The 21900-nt window shown below is 43.9% G+C and overlaps 1 protein-coding gene across 6 annotated transcripts in view; it reads left to right on the forward strand.

The window, feature by feature from the left end:
- Positions 1–21900, forward strand: part of TNRC18 (trinucleotide repeat containing 18) — a 229662-nt gene that overhangs the window by 195690 nt on the left and 12072 nt on the right. For all 6 annotated transcript variants that reach the window (XM_085629167.1, XM_085629166.1, XM_085629168.1 and 3 more), the window contains 4 exons: positions 9306–9422; positions 10398–10562; positions 16513–17762; positions 18110–18346. In XM_085629167.1, coding sequence (XP_085485293.1) covers positions 9306–9422; positions 10398–10562; positions 16513–17762; positions 18110–18346 — 1769 coding nt within the window. The remainder of the gene's footprint in view (positions 1–9305; positions 9423–10397; positions 10563–16512; positions 17763–18109; positions 18347–21900) is intronic.

The raw sequence follows: 21900 nt of genomic DNA on the forward strand, positions 1-21900 counted from the left end.
TGTTAGCGTTCCCTGCCATGTTGTGAAATGTACTGTGGATCTCCCATTCCCGTGTACCCAGTAGAGCAGACCTGACCAGGAGTCCCCTTTCCCATAACCGGAACGCCTAAACTGCGCTGGGCCCAACATTGGAGTACCAATAATATGAAACAAACAACGGTGCGTACGCAAGTAAGGAGGTAGCCACCCCAATACCTAATCATGGGAGTCTGCAACCCAGCGACTCTATAGTACCCCGCCCCTGGGGGGAGGGAAAGTGCGTGCAGCCGTGGTCTTTTACCTTGTCCGCCAGTTTATTATGGTCTGCCTTCAGCAGTGTGAGCCCTGTGGCCAGTGTGCCCATTTGTAGTTCCAGTGCTGTTCTAGTGTCTCGGATCTCCTTGAGAATGAGGTCCAGTTTATCCGGTGGCTCTTCAGTATGTCCTGTCGATGTTGCCCCCGACGGGGAGAGCGTATTAGTGTGGCCCGTCACAGTGGAAGAGCGGTCGGGGCCCTGTGGTCCCTCCAGCGTCTTAGCCCGATGCCTGCCCATGACGCAACGTTGCCGCCAATCTCCGCACTGAGCCGTCGCTATGATCGGGTCCACAGAGACTCTGGTAGTGTTCCTCGTAGGGTTATGGCGCAGCCGGAGTATGTTTCAGCGCACCCTGGGGAGTATCGCCGATGGGCCAGGGGGCCCAGGGAGGTAGTATCCTGCCGCGTATATCCAGGCAGATCAGGTAGATCCCGCGTTCGTGGGCCGTGGTGTCTCACCCAGGTATCGCCCCAGTACGTGTATAAGACGCTCAGTCCACCGTAGGAGAATGCATCACGTGTCGTCGAACTCTGACCAAAGATGACGGTAGGGGACGCCCACGGTCCCCGGTCAGCCAGCCCCACGCCGCAGGTTTCGCTGGGAGGAGGCATCTCAGCATCCGTCACGCAGTCTCCCCCCTGGGCTCCGTGGCCCCCCAGCCACCTTCTGTGTCCGGGCAGCCCACTGGCAGGGGAGAAGGGGTCAGGGTTTTACACTCCGGGTCAACTTCGCCTCCCACGAGGCTCGATGGCAGGCCGCAGGGGCCCCACGTGGCACTGTGGCCCCACACCCGGCACTGCACTGACCTTTAACAGGGTCCTCCGGTGCCCCCTCGATCGCACCTCCTCTGAGGGCCAGTCCGGTCCGTCGGCTAAGTGTCTTTCTGCCGTAAACCTCCAGCACACCTCCGCCATGCGGCCGTCTCAGGGAAATACTTGTTGTGTGAGCCAGGCCAACGGGCTCCCCCACCGCTGCCCCAGGCCCATGTCGCAGTACTAATGTCCGGCTGCAGCTCTCGGCCTCTCTTCAGGCGCGGCCTTGTGTAGGCCCACGTCCGCCTCTTTTCTGCAGGCTGAGCAGCTCCTGGGTTGTAGCAGGCCACAGATCCAGGGCCCGGGCACCCGAAGCCCCCACCCACCTCACTAGCCCGTAGCGGGCACTCCCCTGGGCGACAACACTCCTGGCTCAATGCGGTGCCCCCTGCCGTTCCTCCATCATAGGGCATGTCCATGAGTGAAGCCTGGAAATCCCCTGAAAAGCCAGATGTTCTCAGAAAGGTGTGGCATCTAACAGCCACTGTCGTATAAATCTCTGACCAGCAAGTCGGTTGTGTCTAAGCTACATCCAATGGTGAACTTTGCTGCATGTCTCCCGCCTGTTATGGCTTGGGAGAGGATGGCCCTGGTCTTCTCCGGGACTTGTGGCAGCACTTGCGCAACCGTTTTCCACAGAGAGTAGGATTAACAGTCCAATAAGCATGCAGTTATTTTGCCCCAATTGTCCAGCCTATTGGATTCGCTGCTCAGGGGAGTGGCAGGGAACGTGCCATGGGAAGTGGAGGCTTGGACCACCAAACTCTCTGGGGTGGGGTGAGGAGGTTTAAGTCGCCAGGGCGGTGGTGGCGGGGGAATCATTCTGTTCACAAGAGCACCTGTGCTAGGTTTGGACCAGGTTCCCAGAAAGATGTCAGGGTGGACTTCATTGAATGGGAGCAAGGGTTCCACAGAAGAAGTTCCTGGCTGTAGCACCTCTGTCAAGACGTTCGTTTTGACCGCCACTGTGGGGAGCTGAAGGTCAAGTACCTCAGCTTCCCTGCGCATCACCATTGCATAAGATGCACCCTCCTCCGTAGCCACGATAGGGGGAGAAAGCATGCCAGTGTCCGGGGAGTTATCCAGATCACTGGCCTCACCCAATTCATCATACCGGCCCATTTCATCATCAGGCTGGTCTTCTAAAGGGTCCAGCCACCCCTCCCAATCTTCTCCCAATCCTCCAGAATAACGCGCTCAAACAGACCTGGGGCCTGTTGGTCCTGTCTGCGCTGCAATCGGAGTCAATCTATGCTGTTTCGACTCAGTCGGCAGGAATCAGAATGGTGCTGGCGCCAACATCGTTGGGACCTGCGCCTGGGAAGGCCGTCGTTAGTTGACTGACACCAGTTTGATCTCTGATCCTTCTCCGGATTCATGAGGGGTGATTGGTGTTGCTGGCATGGAACCAGATAGGCCTACCCGTTGGGCCCGAAGGGTCAGGCCTCTCAGAAATAAGGCACATGGCCTCATAAAACTCCTTAAGTTGAGCAGGGGTCGCTCCTGCTCCCCGACAAGCAGGGAGTTGCTAAGTTGGCACAGGTTCTGGAGAACGAGGCCTTGAACGCAGATGTTACACCATCGCGTCGGGCGACAGACGTGAAGAAGTCTAAGCATGCTTCGACTTTTGTGTTTTTTGTGCCTCTTACCTGAATGCCCTGTTGATCTTGAGTGGGATGAAGAGGACGTGGGACTCTTGGAGCAGTACCGGGACCTTCCTCTTGATCAGAACTCTGATCTCTGAGAAGTCGGGTATGGCATTGATTGCCAGGCTGCGAGCAGCTTAAGGGACCGCTTCCTCAGCCTTCGGTGCCATGGGCCAGCAGTCGAGCACGACTTGGAATCGTGGTCGCGCGCTAGATACCAAAGACCGACAATGGAGGTCTGTCACTGACATTGCACGATGGCAGGTGCTGCATGGCTTGAATCCCGAAGTCTTCTTGAGGACTTTCCTATACACCAAAAAAGGGGTTGACAAAAGGTTGAAAAATCCTGTTAAAAAGTGACAGAGGGTGGCTCTCTTCACTGATCAGCGTTTGACTGTCGCAGAAAGCAAAGAACTGATGTCCGCACATCGAGGTGGCACCTATATAGGTGACGTACGTTGACGTCTCTTCTAGTGCAGACTATGCTGATGAGGTTATGTGAAACCGACCGACGCCATCTACTGACACGCAGGAGTATAGTTTGAAGAAAAATCTTCTGGATCCAGTCTGATACCTGAGAATTTCAAAGGTAAGGAATCTGCAGCTAGAGGTCTCTATCAGATAGGGTGCACTGAGCATGTTTGCGCCTATCGCACCTCCTTGAGGTGCCCCATGGTGCGGACTGACACAGTGTGCTCTTTATGTATTATAGGCCCCAGTATACATGTTCTGGTTTCCAAGAGACCATAAGTTAGAGATCTGTTATTCACGTTCACTTTTCAAATCTAAGCATTAATTTGTAGTGAATGGCTAGTTGTGGCATTGAGCCACATCAGACATGTGTGAGGAGACGGAGCTCAAAACACTCTATGGTAGAAATCAGATCTTCAGAGGAGGAACAGAACTTCCTTGAAAGAGGCCTATCATATAGTCTGACCTCCAAGCTCTTCTCTTACACTGTTGAGGTAAACAGATATACCTCTCCAGAATTCCGAAGTGCCCCACAGCAAAAGATTTTCAGAACAGTCAAGAGGAGGTATTAAAGTCTTAAACAGCCACATTCTTATCTTAGAAAAAACTCAAATGATCGCATACAGGGAAGTTTTTGAAGCCAAAAAGTGTCATTTGAGGAGAATGGCCACTCATCGAATCCTACAGAGTCCAAAAAAAAGCCAATGGGAAGGATTTGCCTAAATGCTCTGGCTCTACTGCAAAAGACTGTTGAATTCCAAAGGGGAAAGAGTGCTTCAACCTCAAAAGAAATAGAAGAAACAGCAAAAATCCTCTGATCTTGATCCAGAGAAAAAAGATGGCATTGCTAATCTTATTAAAAAGAAAAAAAATCGTTTGAGGACGCTATTGGTGAACAAAAATGTATAAAGATACTAGCTGGAGTGATTGAACAAAGGAGGGGGGTAGACTGCACCAGAACACTTACAAGAGAGAGGATATGGGTCAACAAAAAAATGCCACAATTATAGCCAGGCATTAAGACAGAGGATAACATGTATGATATACAGGAAGAATAGGAGGGAACGTAGGTGGGCCCAGCTTCCACTCAAGAGAAGGTAGACGTGCACCCTTACAGAGCATCTTACCTGCATGCTATTTCAATGCATCATGGTGTAGTCAAAAGAACAATCCATGCATTTGGTATCCGGATAGAGGCCTAATAAGAGCCCTCTTTCCTGCCGGCAAGAGTAGGCCCTCTGCATAGGAAAAATCAATACCTCCAGAAGCTACTGAGCTTTCAGCAGCAATTATTTTTTTTTAGATTTCCAAAACTAGTCCCTTGAAAAGTGGTTACTACGTCCATAAAAATGAAATATAAGGCATCCGCTAAGGTCCCCTGTTCCACAAACGCCCAGCAATATTTCAGTGTCTACAGAAGAAAAATCCACAATCCCCAGCTTCTCAAGGGTCACCTTACGGTAAAAATAGTAAGGTACCGGAGACTGTTGGGAAGAACATCGAGAGCGGTTGCTGCTCAATGGTACATTGCCAATTCCATTGCCTTACGGAACAGATGTGCACACCAACAATGGGAAGATATAGAAGACTTGATTAAACACCTACTTGAAAAAGATGTCAAGATCTAAAGTAGAAAAGGAGAGGATATCACACTCATGCTTAAAATCTGCACTGGACTCTACCGACATAGCTACCAGACATAGCACAAATAAAACTATATTGCACATATGCAATGATTTAAAACTCAAATTGCCATAAAACATAATAGATTTACCCTTTAAAGACGGTCTCCTATTTAGCCCAGAAGTGTATCACTCTGAAAGACATGAAAAAGGCAAACTAAACACAGGCAATGGTAGTATGTCAACTACGCAGGCACCTTTTTAAATGAGGTTTCATAGACTACTACTTCATTTCTCAGCCAGTCTGCAGGCAGGGGTTCACACAACAGTTGCAGCAACCCCATCGGGCTGAAAGCACTGTTTAAGGAAATTCTAGACACTAGTACGGAATGACTCAACCCAGACCCCTCAACTTCTAACACAAGTAAGTAGGGGTGATGATAATGGCCTAACCCAGTGCCTGGGAGACTTAAAAAACAAATGGAAACAACTGATAATTAAAAATGCAATATAAAGTTCTTAAGGCTGGGACCAATGCACTTTACTAAGTGTGTTTCCAAATCTGAAGCCAAACTTGTAAACCAATATTGGATTTACAGTTTGCGAACACATTCATCCAACTTTAATGGCAGCCTTCCAAGAGAACCATTTTTGAAGGAAAATGGCTAACTGGATACAATCTATCTTAAGGATGCCCACTTGCACATTCCATACATCTAGCACATCCGCTATATCTCAGGATTGAGATGATGGGGTTACATCATAAGTGCAAGGTTTTACTGTTTGGTATCAAGTCTGCCCCAAGGGTATTGTCCAAGACGTTGGTAGATTTAGTGGCTCAATTGAGGCACTAAACCATACACATGTACCCTTATCTAGATGACTGACTGGGGAAGATCAACCTATTGAATCAATGCCAATCAAATATATAGGTAGCTATAAATTTGTTACGTTGGTCTTCGGCTTAGCTGCAAGAAATCTTCACGCTTTCCTAATAGACATTTTTGTAGGAGGAATTAAACAGCAAGAGAGCCATAGCCTATCCAAGAGCTTGAAGGGTCCACACAGGTTTTTCAGAAACAAATTCAACTTTATCAGACATCTCAGTCATTGAACGGGAGGCCAAAAATTAGACTGTTGGGTTTGATGGCATCATGTTTTCATTTAATTTCAAATGCAAGACTACACAAGATTAGTGCAGAAACGGTTCCTAGGTCCAGGGGACGTAGGAGGTTTTAGTGGTTGTCACAAGCAACGTGAGCATGGAATTAAAATAGTAGAACAAACCAGTTTGCCAATAGGAAGTTTTTTTGAGACCCTCAACCACACGATATGTGGTGTATGTAACCTCCGCTTAGTGTGGTTTGGTGGCTAGCATCATTGGGTCTGTCACTTGAGTGTCCCGTTCTCCAAGTGACTGCATAACCTCCCCTAGAAGTGAGACTGACTGGATATCGACTGTGGTAAGCGAGTTAAAACCATCTCCTATCGACCACTGTCGATATACAGACAGTGTCCCACCTAGTGGAAGTTATGCAGTCACTTGGAGAACGGGATACTCAAGTGACAGACCCAATGATGACGCTATCCACCAAACCACATTATGCAGAGGTTCCATATTGTGTGGTTGAGGGTCTCAAAATAAATTATCCTTGAGACTCTGGTATTAAGACCATTGTGGTTCATTCTCCCCTTCATAACTAGTATCGTTTGGATGCTGAATGAACCTCTGCTTTTTCCTCCCCCACACCCCCTATTGATAAAAACTTTTTAGACTAAACACAGTTTAACTGCTGTTACGTTGAGCAGGATCAGTGAAATACAGGGACTCACTATACAAGAGCTCTGCATAATTATTCAAAAAGATCAGGTCATTATGAGGACACAACCAGTATTGATATCAGAGGTAGTTTAACCAAACAGTAGAATTACCATTGTTTATTCAAAGGCTAGCAAGTGCATCACTAACAGTGCTACGTGTGTTGGATGTAAGAAGGGCTGTAATGTCCTATGTACAAGAGACTAAAGATTTCAGGATGACAAAACTATTCTGTGTAGATCAGGCAGCACAATCATAGGGTACAATAGTGTCTAAAGGAACAGTTGCCAAACAAGAGTCAGAAAAATAAAAATTTGCCATAAAGTGGCAAAACAAAGTATGGTTGTAAAACAAAAATGTTTATCTAGGAAAACGGGAAACTTTGGCGTTCTTGTGTAGTGCATCAATACAAGACATGTATGACTGCACCGTGGTCTTCAAAATGCAACTGTTCGTAGCATGTGTGGCAGTAGATACACATGCTTTGCATAATCTTGCCATCTAGAGCTGGGTTTGGATGATTGCAACTTATTTTTCTTCAAAGACGTTTTTCAGAGTCGCAAGGTCTTGTGACTCCTCTGGTTTTGGAAGTGCATGGGCACCAACTCCATTATTAGATTGTTTTTCGCCCAATGGGTGAGAGTAGGAATGGAGTAGTGAGTAGAAAACAGTGACCATGCGTATAGAAAGAGAATAGTACTAAAGTTAATGATATCTGTAACGAACATTAGCATCCAGTGAGCCGGGTGGGTGCATGTGCATCTACAGCACTACATACACCGAACAGATGCTTACAGTGTAAGTAACATCTTCCCTTTGTAGCATGTGTGGGTATAGAAACACATGCTCTGCATTGATTATAAAACAGCGGTCCCTTAAGCGTTGGCCAACTAGTGCATAGTGGAGAGGTCTAAAACGGGTTCCTAAGGCCATTTTGGCCAAATTAAGCTTGCTGCCTTGCCACCATGCTTTGTAAATGTGTGTGGGTGGACCATGCGGCAGCTTTATAAATCTCTATAATAGGTATGTTTCCCCAGAAAAGCCACAGTAGTGCCCGGTAGTAAGTGTAGTATGGCTTGGGGCAGGAGGTTAGTGTTATTATTTTTAGCTTTAGTGTAACAGGTTTGGATGCATTTACCAATCAATCTGGTGATCCCTGCCTTAGAAATAGCATGACCTTTAGGAGGCTACAAAAACGTTACAAAGAGTTGTCACATTTTACAGTAGAATTTGGTCCTATCTACATATTACATAGGAGCACACTTGACATCCAGTGTGTGGAATGGTCTTTCAGCTACTGAGTCTGGCTGTGGGGAAAAAACTGGGAGCTCGGTAGTCTATATAAGGAGGAATGGGGAGACCACCTTCGGTAAGAATTCAAAGTTGGCTCTAAGAACAACTTAGTCGCTGTGGACCTGGAGAAAAGGTTTCTGTATTGTGAGGGTCTGCAGTTCACAGATGCGTCTGAGTCTTGATGGCTACCAAGGAGGCAACTTTCCAAGATTGGATCTGCAAAGGGCATGAATGCAGTAGTTTGAAATGAGACTCTATAACCCTGGAGAAGTCAGAACTGAGATTTAGACCGGTGCTGGAGGTATCCATTGTGGAATTATACGTTTGAAGCCCTCCATAAAGGCTTTGATTACTTGAATTTTAAAGAGTGGAGAGTTCCCTGTTGTGCATGTGACTCTACATCACTGCATTCAACAAACAGATGCTTACATTGCAAGTAACCTAATTCCCCCTAAACACTGCTTCACAGATATAAAAAAAAAAGGGAAAAGTAATGGTAGGCCAAACAGGACTTACAATTTATTTTGCACTAATCCCTTTTCCATGACCACTACCCCTGGCAAAAGGGTAAATATAGTTTGTCGATGTTTGATTTTTTGTCTTAAATGGAATTTTTAGATATTTAATGGAGGATTTGATCTATTTTACAAGGATTAGATTAATGATAATTGTGTGTCTTGTATATGTTTGTGTCTTCTATTAATTTTTTTAAAATTCGAATAAAGACTATGATGATGATGATGATGGGTAAATATACAGCTAAGTAATCAATGTGTAACGTGAATCTAGAAGGGATGTATGGTGGAAAAGAATCCAGTTACTTCCCTATAAGAATGGATTTGCACAGTGAAGCTTCTCTAGATTCACATATTACCATCCCGCCTCAAAGGTGAAGGAGGGGAATTAGTGCAATAAAATTAACCAAAAAATAAATTGAAACCGAGGGCACCTTAGGAGGCATTTTGGGCTTACTGTCTGTAATAGTGAGTCATACAGAGTGTGCTCAGGTCGATGCCCTGTAGGAAAAAGTTTGCAAATAAACAGTTCCAGGCCCAATCAGTAGATGCTGGAATAATGCACAGCATGTGACCTGGTAAGAGCTTCAAGCTGCAAAACCATTTTTACAGTAACTGGTTTCGCACCATACCAGGGAACATCAACACAGGAAGAAGCATTGGTGTGCACCACAGTAAAATTATTTTGGGATAAATGTTCATGAATATTTTGGGGGGGGGGGGGGGGGGATTGTAAAAGATATAAGCAACTGGAGTTTTTTGTTTAAGCATATGAAGGTAAACTGTTTAGGAAAAGCAACATTTTTATCTTTTTACCTCACGAAATCCACAGGGATCAGTGAACAAGAGGAGGAAGAAGACTTGATTACCGTGGAATTCGATGATGGGGACACTGGACGCATTCCCCTTTCTCATATCCGGCTATTACCACCCGATTACAAAATACAGTGTAAGTGCAGAATTGTATTATGAGTTTTTTAATCTGCAGAAAGAGGCATCTCCATCTGGACAAAACTTTGACTCTTTAAAATGGTAAATCAGATTAGCATTCTTAAGAAAATGGAAAATTTCTCCTTTTTCTAAAGCATGTACAATTATTTAAGTTGCCTTTTGCTTGCATAGCAAAGGGAGAATGTGTGGTTCCTTCTGGTGTTGACAGATAATGAATTCTCAGCACAAAATTCACTTGATAGCAGAAATAATTATCTCCGATCTCTGGCAGTGTATAAACGCTCATTTTCCCACAGTGACCGATCTCTGCCAAATGTAAACATCTTTAGGGAGACAGATCTTGTAGAAACTCACAACTCTTTTAAGGTGCTTTACGATGAATTTAGATCTTGCAACGTTCCATATTTGAGGAATCCAATTGAAAAGTGTGATCGACTGGGTGTACTTTCAAAGTAGAGACTCCCTATAGGTTTATGCTGCTTTAAACTAGGATTTGGTCAGCAGTTAACTTTGCATAGGACACAGAAATTGTTGTAGAAGAATCTAGCCCTCTTCTTAATAAAGTTGTGATGAGAATCAAAAAAAAAAATGATTGTTCATCATGAAGTCCATTAGGCTTTGTTGGAATCCGATATTTTCTTAGAGGGTTAGCAGTTGAGAAACCAACTGTTTGAACTGGAAACTAAGCCACGTTGGTGGCCTCACCTAGAAATGAACTTTGAGAGCTACAACAGGAGTTAAACACGCAGTTTTGTGGTAAGGTCAGATCACCTTGAAAAAATATTTCTGACATTTTTGTGCAAGAAGAATGACTGCAGGCACACACAATCTATGTTTGGAAATCGAGCACTTTGAAACCAGCATAGTTAATATGAGAACTGATATTTTCGTTCTTAAAAAGATAAAATTGGTGCAATTGTAAATTGAGGTAGCGGAGATAATTGCATAATGGGCATTGTATGATGACTTGCAGGTGCAGAGCCTTCCCCTGCTCTTTTGGTGCCCAATACCAAGCGTCGCTGCCGTAAGTCAAGCAAAGATGCTGTGGAGGTTAAAGACATGGTAGCATCGGAACCTGAAGATGCACTGGCGAAAAGCAAAGGTCGTGGGAGAAAACCAAGTGCCAAACAAACCACTGGTAATGTGATTTCCTGTTTTGCCTACACTTCTGCTTGCTATTATTAACCACTTTGCGACTCAATATTTAAAAATTTCTTTCACTCCTTTTCAATTTTAATTTTCCTCCTTTGCTTCCCTGTGAGTCCTCCATATCATCTTCGATGTTCTGTCCGTCTCACCGGGATTATTTTGTCGTTTTCTTCCATGAATCGGTCAGTTATTCCGTTTTCCCATCCCCTTCATTGCTTTTGGCCTTATCTATTGTACACCCTGTTAGACTTCGTGTTCCCTCTTCCTTCCATGAAGTATGAGGACGTATCCTCCTCACCCACCTTCTCAACCCTAGTTTCATTACTCTCAAAAACCTTAATCCTCTGAAGTAGAAGATAAAACAGATGGATGCCTTCCTGGCATCCATGATGTTAGCTTGGTTTTCTGAGTTTATGTATGTTGTATGCTTGGACATTTCAAAGAATGGGATCAGGTGCTTTAGCTGCGGACTTGCTTGCCCACTAATTAATTACAAGTTATACTACACTTGTAAACACAGTTTTAATTTATATTATTTATTTATTTTTTGCTCATTTGTTCAATCCCTTAATACATGCTTTTAGGATGTGGCCTAATGGCTAGAGTTGCGGACCTCGTAGCTGGAAACTGGGTTAGAGTCTCTTCAGAGATAGCTCAACATCTTGTGATTCTGGGCACATCACTTCACCTCCCTGTGCCAAACAAAAATCAAAATGTCCATCTGCAACGCAACTGGTGATCATGTAAAGCGCTCTGATACCTTCGGGTCAAGTTCCGGCTATGTAAAACTCCAAAAGAAAATTGATATTTTCTGTAAAACGTAGCAGTTTTACTGTTAAAGCATGATTCATGTAATAGACTTGCATTGAGAGCTTAAACAATATAAACTTACTGGTCAGACCATGTCAGAAAAATCAAAGAGCCTGGTTTTTTTCTTTCTTTCATACTCTGAATCTAAAATGTTTTCAGTTTTTAGAAGCCAGGCTAAGAAAAGGAAGAACCACCATTTAAAACGAAGTTGGTATTGAGTTGTGAAAGTCCTGTTTTAAATAAATAAAAGCTTGATGTGTAGCGCTTAAAATCTGTGAAAAAGAAACCTAAATGTTTTTCGAATTGGCTAATCTTACCAGATTTGTATACAGTTTCAATATGCAGTACTGGTGCATCCCGTAGGAACTTTGACAGGTATATGTATAGTTGACCGAAAAATATATATATCCATATCCGGGCCAATACTATTGACAGACAGGAGTACCTACAGGGCCAAACAGCAGCCACTAAAGCTGCAAGAAACTTCTCTGGAGAGTCATCTAACACCAGTGACTCAATCAGGTTAATAACATACAGTTGCCAGGACAAACCGGTAAGGAAGATTATTTATAGACACTGGCCGATCATACTATCTGATATGACATTATCACAGAGCGTGGCCAATCTTCCGACCCTTACATTCAGACGCGCTCCCTCCATGAGGGATGCCCTGGTTAGAACCATTCTAGAGGTAGTGGTTTCTACACCTGGTTGTCGCTTAAGTCTGGCTTTTTTAACTGTACAAGTTGCAGGGCCTGTAAATTCGGTAAAATGTTACAGAATACTCCACTGCCTTTGAAGAATTGACAGTCAAAATCCAGGGTCACCTGACATGTCGCACCGAGTACGCTGTATATGTGTTAGAGTGCACATGCAAACTCAAATACGTAGGAAGTACAAAGCTTCAGGTGTTCAACTGAATTCTTCAGCGTTTAAGGGCGGTAGTGAACTCCGATCCCAACTACCCAGTGGCTCGCCATTTTAAACTTAAGCATAACAACGACCTGAGCAAGTTGTTATTTTGTGATCGGATCAGTACCCAAATCAGTTGGAGGGGGGAACAGAGAAAACTTATTGCGCCAACTGGAATCCCACTTTATTGTATTAACTAAAATGCCCAATGGTTTGAATAAGGGGAGGAATTACACAATTTTCTGTAATGGTGTGTCTTGCGGATACCAAATTGAATGTCCAAACCAGACATCTTATTTTAATAATCGTTCTAGGGATCTATTATCAACATTTTTAAAGTATTTATTAAATGTTTTTACGATGTATTAATGTGAAATTTGTTGATATAGGTTGGTTTGGACATGACCCACCGCCCATCAGGCATTAGGTACTCCCCCATGTGTGATTTTAGTGCAAGAGGATTTTCTTTATAGAACAGCATCATTTGATCACGGTAGGGCAATCACGGTTACAAATAGACCATCATATGTCCCTCATTGTACTGATCTGCTGAGTAATAGCTATGTAGGTGTCTGTTTTTGTTACTTGGTTTAACCTGAGCCAATCAAGATGCTTTTCCACTTTTTATGAGATTTTGACTAACATTCTGTAATTATATTAAAAAAAAAAATTTTTTAACATCGAAAGATAGTTTATGAATTTGAACCGATTTTCGTGCTGAGTATGTACTCAACAATGTGAGATTGTGCCCTGGCACTTTACTGATTGAACTTTCTATTCAAGTGGAATGGAGTATAGCTGCTGACCCGGCTTGATGTACATAAATAGGAAATTTGAAATTGGTTTTTAGCAATCAGCATCGTATGCACATGAGTAAACGTTGGCACTTTTTGTGCACTTTTTATTGAGCAGAATGGCAGTTGTAATAGTATAGACCCCCCCCGTCGTCAAACCCCCCCCCCACCACCCGGTCTGGATACACCGCTATTGTATACTTCATACATGGGATTAGAGTATGTGTTGGGATTTTAAGGCATTTTTTAGCTGTATTAGCAGCAGCCATTAATAAGCACTTTATTCTTTTCCCGCCATGTTTGAGATTATAAAATTGTATATAGTATGTTTTTAAGCATAATATATTTTCTATACATCTCTATAATGTAAACATAATTGTTGTGACAAGATTTCAAACATCTAGTGTAATCTAATTTTATGGCGAAATGAAGGGGGCAGTCTTGATGCAAGTCTTTTTTCTATTGCTTGTGATATTGGGGGTGGTTCTATTATGTTGATTGCACTATAATTACGTTTCTATTGGTCCAGCGCGTCATGTGAACAAGACCGTTGCTACGCGGTCGAAACGCGTCAGGCTGGACACTTGTCGGGGAACAGTGGGTGCTGTTTTAATTGAATTCATCTGCAATAAAATTCACCTTGAGGGATGCGCTGTGGTCCGCTCTTGTTTTTTCGTGGTGCACTTGGGGAGCCAGGATTTGGTTCTTGTATAGATATAGATATATATTATGGAAAATCATACTTGGGGCACTGGACAGCTGGTAAAAGTTTACTAAGCCATGGAGGCTAACCCTGATGTGTTCAGCATTAAGGAATCAGTAAAGCTAGATGTAAGCAGCACATATATAGGGGAGCATGTGGGATCCTCTTATATTTTTTATATATATATCCTTGTGGGTCGGCAGTTGTTCACTGGAGCAGCGTGAAGCCTGAGCAGGTCGAAGCTGATGACTGGCAAATGTCAGGACGAGACGCTTCACTCACCCGAAAAAGTTCAGTTTTTAAATTGACATTCTGGCTGCAACCCACTGGGGGATTATCGTCTAAACTACCAGTCCCATAAGGCAATGCGAATTTACTCACCTGAGTTGAATTGTCCAAATGGTATCAACCAATAAAATGAGGGAATTTACTGGTGGTCTCTGCAAGCCATTTTGTTCCAAATGCTTAAGAAGAAGGGCGGTCAGCCCGAAACGCGTCGGCAATATGAAGGAGAGTTCGCTATCTAGATCAGCGGCACTCTTATCTTAACAGCGGAAATCGGCCAGAGAGTGCTCCTCACGAAAAAGGCAACATTTGATGTTTGAATTTAGTGGCCCGGCCTGGGCCACGAGTGAGCCACCACCACTATATCCTTGTGGGTCGGCAGTTGTTCACTGGAGCAGCGTGAAGCCTGAGCGGGTCGAAGCTGATGACAGGCAAATGTCAGGACGAGACGCTTCACTCACCCGAAAAAGTTCAGTTTTTAAATTGACATTCTGGCTGCAACCCACTGGGGATTATCGTCTAAACTACCAGTCCCATAAGGCAATGCGAATTTACTCACCTGAGTGGAATTGTCCAAATGTTATCAACCAATAAAATGAGGGAATTTACTGGTGGTCTCTGCAAGCCATTTTGTTCCAAATGCCTAAGAAGAAGGGCGGTCAGCCCGAAACGCGTCGGCAATATGAAGGAGAGTGCGCTATCTCGATCAGCGGCGCTCTTGTCTTAACAGCGGAAATCGGCCAGAGAGTGCTCCTCACGAAAAAGGCAACTTTTAATGTTTATATATATATATATATATATTCCAATCGCCATTTACTCTCCAATTGAGGCACCACACATCAGCGTCACCACACATCAGCGTTTTGCAACCTTTATTCCTCATGGGTGGCAGGGAAGACGGCAATTCCAGGTAGCAATTGTAGAGACCAAACGCGTTTCAGGCTTCTTCAGCCCTTGTTCGCTGGTGTCATCAGGAGGAAGAGTTTCACAGTTTCGCGCCATATTTGCAGCGCTAAATATTCAATTGCGGCCGTAGTGGGCGTGTCTACATTGCACTCTGGTCTTGGTAGTTTGCTTTTCAAATGATGTGCCTCAATGTCTCCTTACAAAATTAAAATCCTATAGTAGGTATGCTACCAATGGAACCATCGTGTCCTTGCCAGTGTTCACCTTGAGATCGGTCTCGCTGTTCCACACAACACCGCTTATCCGCTTCACACGGTGTCAGGAGCCGCGGTTTCAGCGGCGGGGTGCCTCGCGACCCGAGCAGGGCCGCTACATACTCCAATCGCCATTTACTAGTCATGCCCGATGATGGTTCCATTGTTAGCATACCTACTATAGGATTTTAATTTTGTAAGGAGACATTGAGGCACATCATTTGAAAAGCAAACTACCAAGACCAGAGTGCAATGTAGTCACGCCCACTACGGCCGCAATTGAATATTTAGCGCTGCAAATATGGCGCGAAACTGTGAAACTCTTCCTCCTGATGACACCAGTGAACAAGGGCTGAAGAAGCCTGAAACGCGTTTGGTCTCTACAATTGCTACCTGGAATTGCCGTTTTCCCTGCCACCCATGAGGAATAAAGGTTGCAAAACGCTGATGTGTGGTGCCACAATTGTAGAGTAAATGGCGATTGGAAAATAATATATATATATATATATATATATATATATATATATATATATATATATATATATATATATATGAGGCCTACTTACATTTTTGTTAACTTAAATGATTTAGTAGAGTCTACTACCTCTGGCCTATGTAATCAATGTTGGGCATGCATGTAGATCTTTGCACTACATTGCCTACAGTCCCAGCAACCGGGCAGGGGAATGGAAGGGCAAGAAAGGGTGTTAATTTTTAAAATCCTATGATTTAAAGACGCTGTTTCATGTCCAACTTTGAATGTTTTGCAGGCATATCCATTATCTTGGATTTGCTTTTTTTAAAGGTTTTGAAGTGCTGCAGTATGGGTTGCATAGGGATGTATGGAGCATTCCGTTCTCTATAAACTACTGAGATTCAAAGTGCTGTTGAAAATGAATTAGTCAGAAAATTTCAATTGCTCAAACAGTCAACTAAAATGTTCTAGCTAGTGATAGAGGTATTTTTGTTTAACCTTATGTCCTAGACCTCAGCTAATCCTAAACATACCTGGTATCTAACACCTCAATTCAAACTAGTCTATTAGAGTTCATAGATGTTACCATTATCTTTGATCTATATAACAAACGGTAGGTTAGCGTTCTGACACGTTTGTCTGCATTCTCTTAATTAAAAAAAAATAGATGCTACTTTTTGTGTCTAAAAAACAAACAAACAAAATTGCCCATCACTTTTGCAGCTTTATGAAGGATTTTTGTTTCGGACTTTTTCCTGTTAGTATTTAAGCATCTCCTTTCAATTATTTTATTTTCCTAGGGGAGTCTGCTGCAACAGAAGATGGTGATCTTGGGAATTCGTCTGCATGTTCAACACCTGATCAGGATAAGCTAATTTGCCTTTCCTCGGAAATCGAAACAAGGAATAACCTGGAGCAGTCCACAAGTACACCCACTACCAAAAAGGAGGAAAAATGTAAGAAAGCCAACAAGATCAAAATAAGTGCAAAATTGGACAATGAACAGCACACATCTTACCAAGCACCAGTATTTTGTGATATTCTGGTGGGTGAACAGTACTGTGAACAGAAAGCTTTGTTGGCAAAACTCAGTCCTGTTGGCAATACAGATTGTAAAAGCAAAACTACGAAGGAACGAAAAGCTGAAAAAGCACAGGATTTTGGTCCGCTAATCAAGAGTCACAGGAAAGATACTGAAAGTGAAATCTTGATCAAACTGGATCATGAAGGAGTGATGTCTCCAAAGACTAAAAAAACAAAGGAGGCCATGTTGAAAGGTCTACATATGTCTGGTAGAAAGGACAAGAAAAGCCCGCTTCTCCTGAGTTACACGGCCACATTAGATAGCAAAGTCAAGCAAAAACCCTCAAAGTGCAAGGATACAGATACAGAGGTTGATACATCAATGTCTCCTTTTGGTGGCGTGCCACTTAAACTTGATGGGTATCCAGCCAAGGACAGTGATAAAGAAGACAAAGTTAAAGAGGAGTCAGACATGAACAGTAGTGGAAGTAGCTCAGAGTCCGAGGGAGAGGAGGAGGTTGAAAACAAAGGAGGGCAAGTTCCTGAAGTCAGCAGCTCAGTCAGCTCGAGAGCTTCAACTCCTGTTTCAACCCACTCTTCGTCATCTTCCAGTGGTAGCAGTTCGTCAACCTCTTCATCCTCTTCATCCTCTTCGTCATCCTCTTCTTCAAGCTCAAGTTCTTCCTCTTCCACAACAGATGAAGACTCCTCTTGCAGTTCAGAAGATGAGACTGCTGAAGTCAATCCAGTTTCCTTGCTCCCGCAGCCAGCTCCTAAGAAAGAGGCAAAACGGGAAAGAAAAGCCCGTGCAGCATCTCGTGCTCAAAGCCAAAAACCACAGCAACAAAAGCAGCAACAGAAGCAAGGGGGAAACAAAAGCAAACCGAAGAAACGCGAGGGAATCCACTTGCCAACAACCAAAGAACTTGCTAAACGTCAGAGATTACCTTCAGTGGAAAATAGACCCAAGATTGCGGCTTTCCTCCCAGCCAGGCAACTTTGGAAATGGTTTGGGAAACCTACACAGGTAATTTATTTTAAAATATTTTTTTCTTGCTTAAGATGAAACCTTACGTTTTGATAACTTAAATATATTGTATGCTTGGTTTAAATGCATCTGATATTGTAAAGAGAAAGGAGTAGATTACTCATTTCTTTACTGCCTATTGTCCGGAATGCAATTTGAATTTTGGTTCTGTTACTGCAGAGCTGCATTTTAATACAGACCTAATACTTGTAATTTGTGAATGACTGTTAGAAATAAAAGTAACATGGTGTCCCCTCGCAAGCTTTCTGTAAAAAAAAAAAAAACAGCTATATTACATGTCAGTCTGTTGATTAAGAGTTGCATTCACTTGAGCTATTGTTTTACAGAGGAGGGGAATGAAAGGAAAGGCAAGAAAGTTATTCTACAAGGCGATTGTTCGTGGCAAAGAGATAATTCGTATTGGAGACAGTGCTGTATTTTTGTCAGCTGGCCGCCCCAACCTGCCCTACATCGGTCGTATCCAGAGCATGTGGGAATCCTGGGGAAACAATATGGTTGTGAGAGTAAAGTGGTTCTATCATCCTGAGGAAACTAACCCAGGCAAGAAGCTGAATGAAGGCAAGGTATGTGCACTGTAAATTGTAAAAATACAAAACTTTGGCAACTGGGATTACAAAGTACTTTATAGCATTTTTAGTTTCACGGTCTGCAGGAATCATTTGTGTAACAGTAATTTACTCAGCTATATAATGCTATAGAAATGCACTGTTTGCCATGAAACTGAGTACTCCGATTAGATTAATCAAGTTGTGTCCAACTTCATCAAATTGTGTTTGGTTTAAAGAGCAGGTTGCACAGGTTTTTGGGTCTCGCCTGAGCCAGCGCATACGCTACTCTGGCGAGACATTTAGTAAGCGGGTTTTCAAAGTGCTACTCACAGGCTTTTGATGGCCACCAGCTTTCTGTCACGCGCACAAGCACGCGCGACGTGCACAGCTGCCATCTGGCTTTCTCGCGTAATTCCCCCCCCCCCCCCCCCCCCGTCAGCTTCATGCGCTCGGAGCGCTGCTGCAGCCTGTCACCGTTCGAGGATGCCACGTGGTTCAGGAAATATAATGGCACATACTTACTAAGAGCGCGCGCGACGCTGCATCTGCTTTCACTTTTGGCACAGCGAGCGCGACACATCTGCTTTCAATTTTGCACAGCTTTTTCACTATTGCCGCCCCCTCAAAACGTGCATGTGCTCTCCTCGACCCAAATCCACCAGCAGGTCTGTTGCTTTCCCTACTCATCCATGTCCCCTCAAACGCCCTAATCCTTATGTTTGATTAGCTTGACAGCTCCGCGTGTCACGGTATGGTTTTGCACAAGTGAAATAAATTTAGCGGATGCCGAGTGGTTCAGGAAATATAATGATACATAATGGTACATACTAAAGAGCACACCCGGTTTGCTAGTGCTAGTTAACTAAACTTTTAAACGCGTATCAGATAAATAACCGTGCAGCTGCTGTGTTAATATCAAATTCCACGGGCCTTACTTACACTGGCCTTTAGCATAGCAACATTTTTGTTTTTGCGTGTAGGGGGGGGGGGGGTTTGGAATCATGAGCGTGTACACCCAACGTTCAGACATTCAGACAAACTCTGCTGAATCAGTCAATCCGGTTACTGGGCAGTTCTAAGAGGGTGGTGCTTGAATATCACATGCTATCGTAGACCTGTATGGCGTGCTTTAGGTGAGTGATATTTAGTATGCTGCTGTTTTACTTGGGTGACACCCCAAGGACTGACACCTCCTTCCCCCCCCCCCCCCCCCCCCCTCCCTTCCTTCACCTCCCAGTCAGTCTTAACTTTTGAGTTTGGTCTAGCTCGATCAGATACCAGTGGTGGTTGGTGCTCCTTTTTTTCACTAGTCGACTCAAAAAATCATTCCTGGTTTCCCTCATCATAATTGTTTCTTTTTTTTTGTTGGTGTTCAATTGTCATTTTGATTGTGTTTTCGACATTGGTACAGAAATGCTTTACTCATGCCTCCCTGGAGTTAAGCCTGACTGCTCTGTGCCACACCTACCCAGGACGGAGCTAAGATTTAAAATAAACCACACTGCTTCATTTGAGGCCCCTTATTTTTAGGCAAAGGGACCTGTTATGGAGACAGTCAACTTTTTTTTATACTAGGAAATGTTCCACTAGGCTTGCTTCCCATAGGTCTGTCCCTTAGGAAATATGTCCACACCATGGACCATTATTTACTCTAGGCATCATTGGAAGCTTGATCTGAATTGGGATGGCAAGCTGACATCTAAAGGAACTGCAGTGCCTGTGTTAAGCTTTTTTTCCTGGAATCTTCCATTTCTACGATGTGACTAATGCATGCCTATCTGAGTCCTGGCAATTTCTCAACCTCACTCAAAGAAAGTTGCTCTATTATACCCTTTGGTCAAGACTAGCCATAAGTATGCAGTTCTTAGATTCGTTGTGCAAGGAACTGCACACTAGTGTTGCTTAGTACCAACTGCTCTGTTTGTTATCCTGCTGGACAGAGAAGGTGATGGCTAACTTAGCTGGTTAAATGCACCTGCAGTAAAGATGTAAGACGGTCAAGTGCTTCTTAAGCACGGTAACTGATCTAAAAAACGCAGTGTGTAGATAGAGCAGGTTAGTTATATAATTTGCATTTTAAAGTGATTGCTTGTGTGCCACTTAAGGCTACTTGTAGCACGCTTGGTTTGAGCAGTACAAGTGTGTTTGCTTTCCGGGGTACTCTTAGTCTAGGGGTCGTGACGTTAGCATTTTTGGTAGAATATTGGCCCTTTACGAAGCTCGCTCGGCAAGCTTAAATTGTCTCTTGGTGGCCTCTGACACGCTGCCTGTCTGTCTGCCTTCTCTCCTGAGCTTCTCCAGCGCTGCTCAGCTAGGACCCGCCCCTTCTTGGAAACAAGCATTGGCATAACCAATAGGTCTCGCTTTTGGGACCTTATAAGTTTTTAGCCATGCAACAGTTGATGTTATTGCACCAAGGATATTGTGCTGCATAACTAAATACTTATAAGGTCCCAAAAGCGAGACCTATTGGCTATGCCAATGCTTGTTCTATCATTCCCAACCTGTTGTGATAACTCCAGTTATCTCTGATTATATGCTGGTCAACATAGTGGTAAACTCCCCTGGACAGCTGACCAGGATTAGATTTGGCTGTGGCCTTCATAGTTCTCTTAAAACCGCTCCTTTCGGGGCATGCTGCAGCACCAAACAGACCTGTTTCTTCCCTTGCATTAAAAGTATGCATGGAAGGTAGAGAAATTGTGCGGGGTCTGCGACATGCCACTTCGTCACATGATTACTAAATGTCCCAGGAGTCGTCCTTGCCACCTCTCCTGCTTTTTAATAGGAGTGTCAAAGCCTGTAGCACCATTAGCCAGGCCTAATTTATCCAGGAACAGAAATGGCTGAGCTGCTGGAGAACGATGTCCTTTTAGTAATGGTCTCCCCCTCAGAGAACAATAAAGACGGCTTTTCTTAATCTGCCAACACATATCCTGTTTTTGATCAATGGGTTTAACTTTGAAGGTTTCAATTGACCTTCAGTTGCAACTCCACAAGCGCAATAGAAACTAAAAACTCTAATTTTGCAGCTTTAATCTTTTCTGGATTCAGATGCTGTGCATTGTTCTGTCATCTAGTGGCTGGGCCCTGAAAGTCTCCTTGAAGTCTTTATTTTTTTGTATGTGTAGTCGACCATTTGGGTTTAAAAAACCCTCCTTGTATGACTTCAGACATATGCCCCAGAAATCCTTCGCAGTCGCCATCTTAAAGATTCTTTTTTCCCCGCCATTGGGTCTGGAAGCCTAAGGGAGCCAGTTGAGGAAGAAGAAATTGCAGGAAGTAAAATAATTCCACCAAAAATCATCATAGAAAGAAGAGGATTGGGACAACTGATGACAAGAAGAAAGCATCAAGGAGCCACCATATGCCACAGTCGAGCACAGAGATGAGAAGCAAGACCACATGGTCTTAGGATGAGAATGGGGCATGGGCCTTACCCCATTTAGATAGGGCCACTACAAGTATGCACAGAAGGTAAACACACAGGTCTCCGCTGTGGTCTTTCGGGAGGCAGAGGCCATAGAGGACTGCACAGCATACACAGTGTTTTGCCCAAGACAATCCAG

The sequence above is a fragment of the Triturus cristatus genome, chromosome 10 (assembly GCF_964204655.1).
Source record: "Triturus cristatus chromosome 10, aTriCri1.1, whole genome shotgun sequence".
NCBI lineage: Eukaryota > Metazoa > Chordata > Amphibia > Caudata > Salamandridae > Triturus > Triturus cristatus.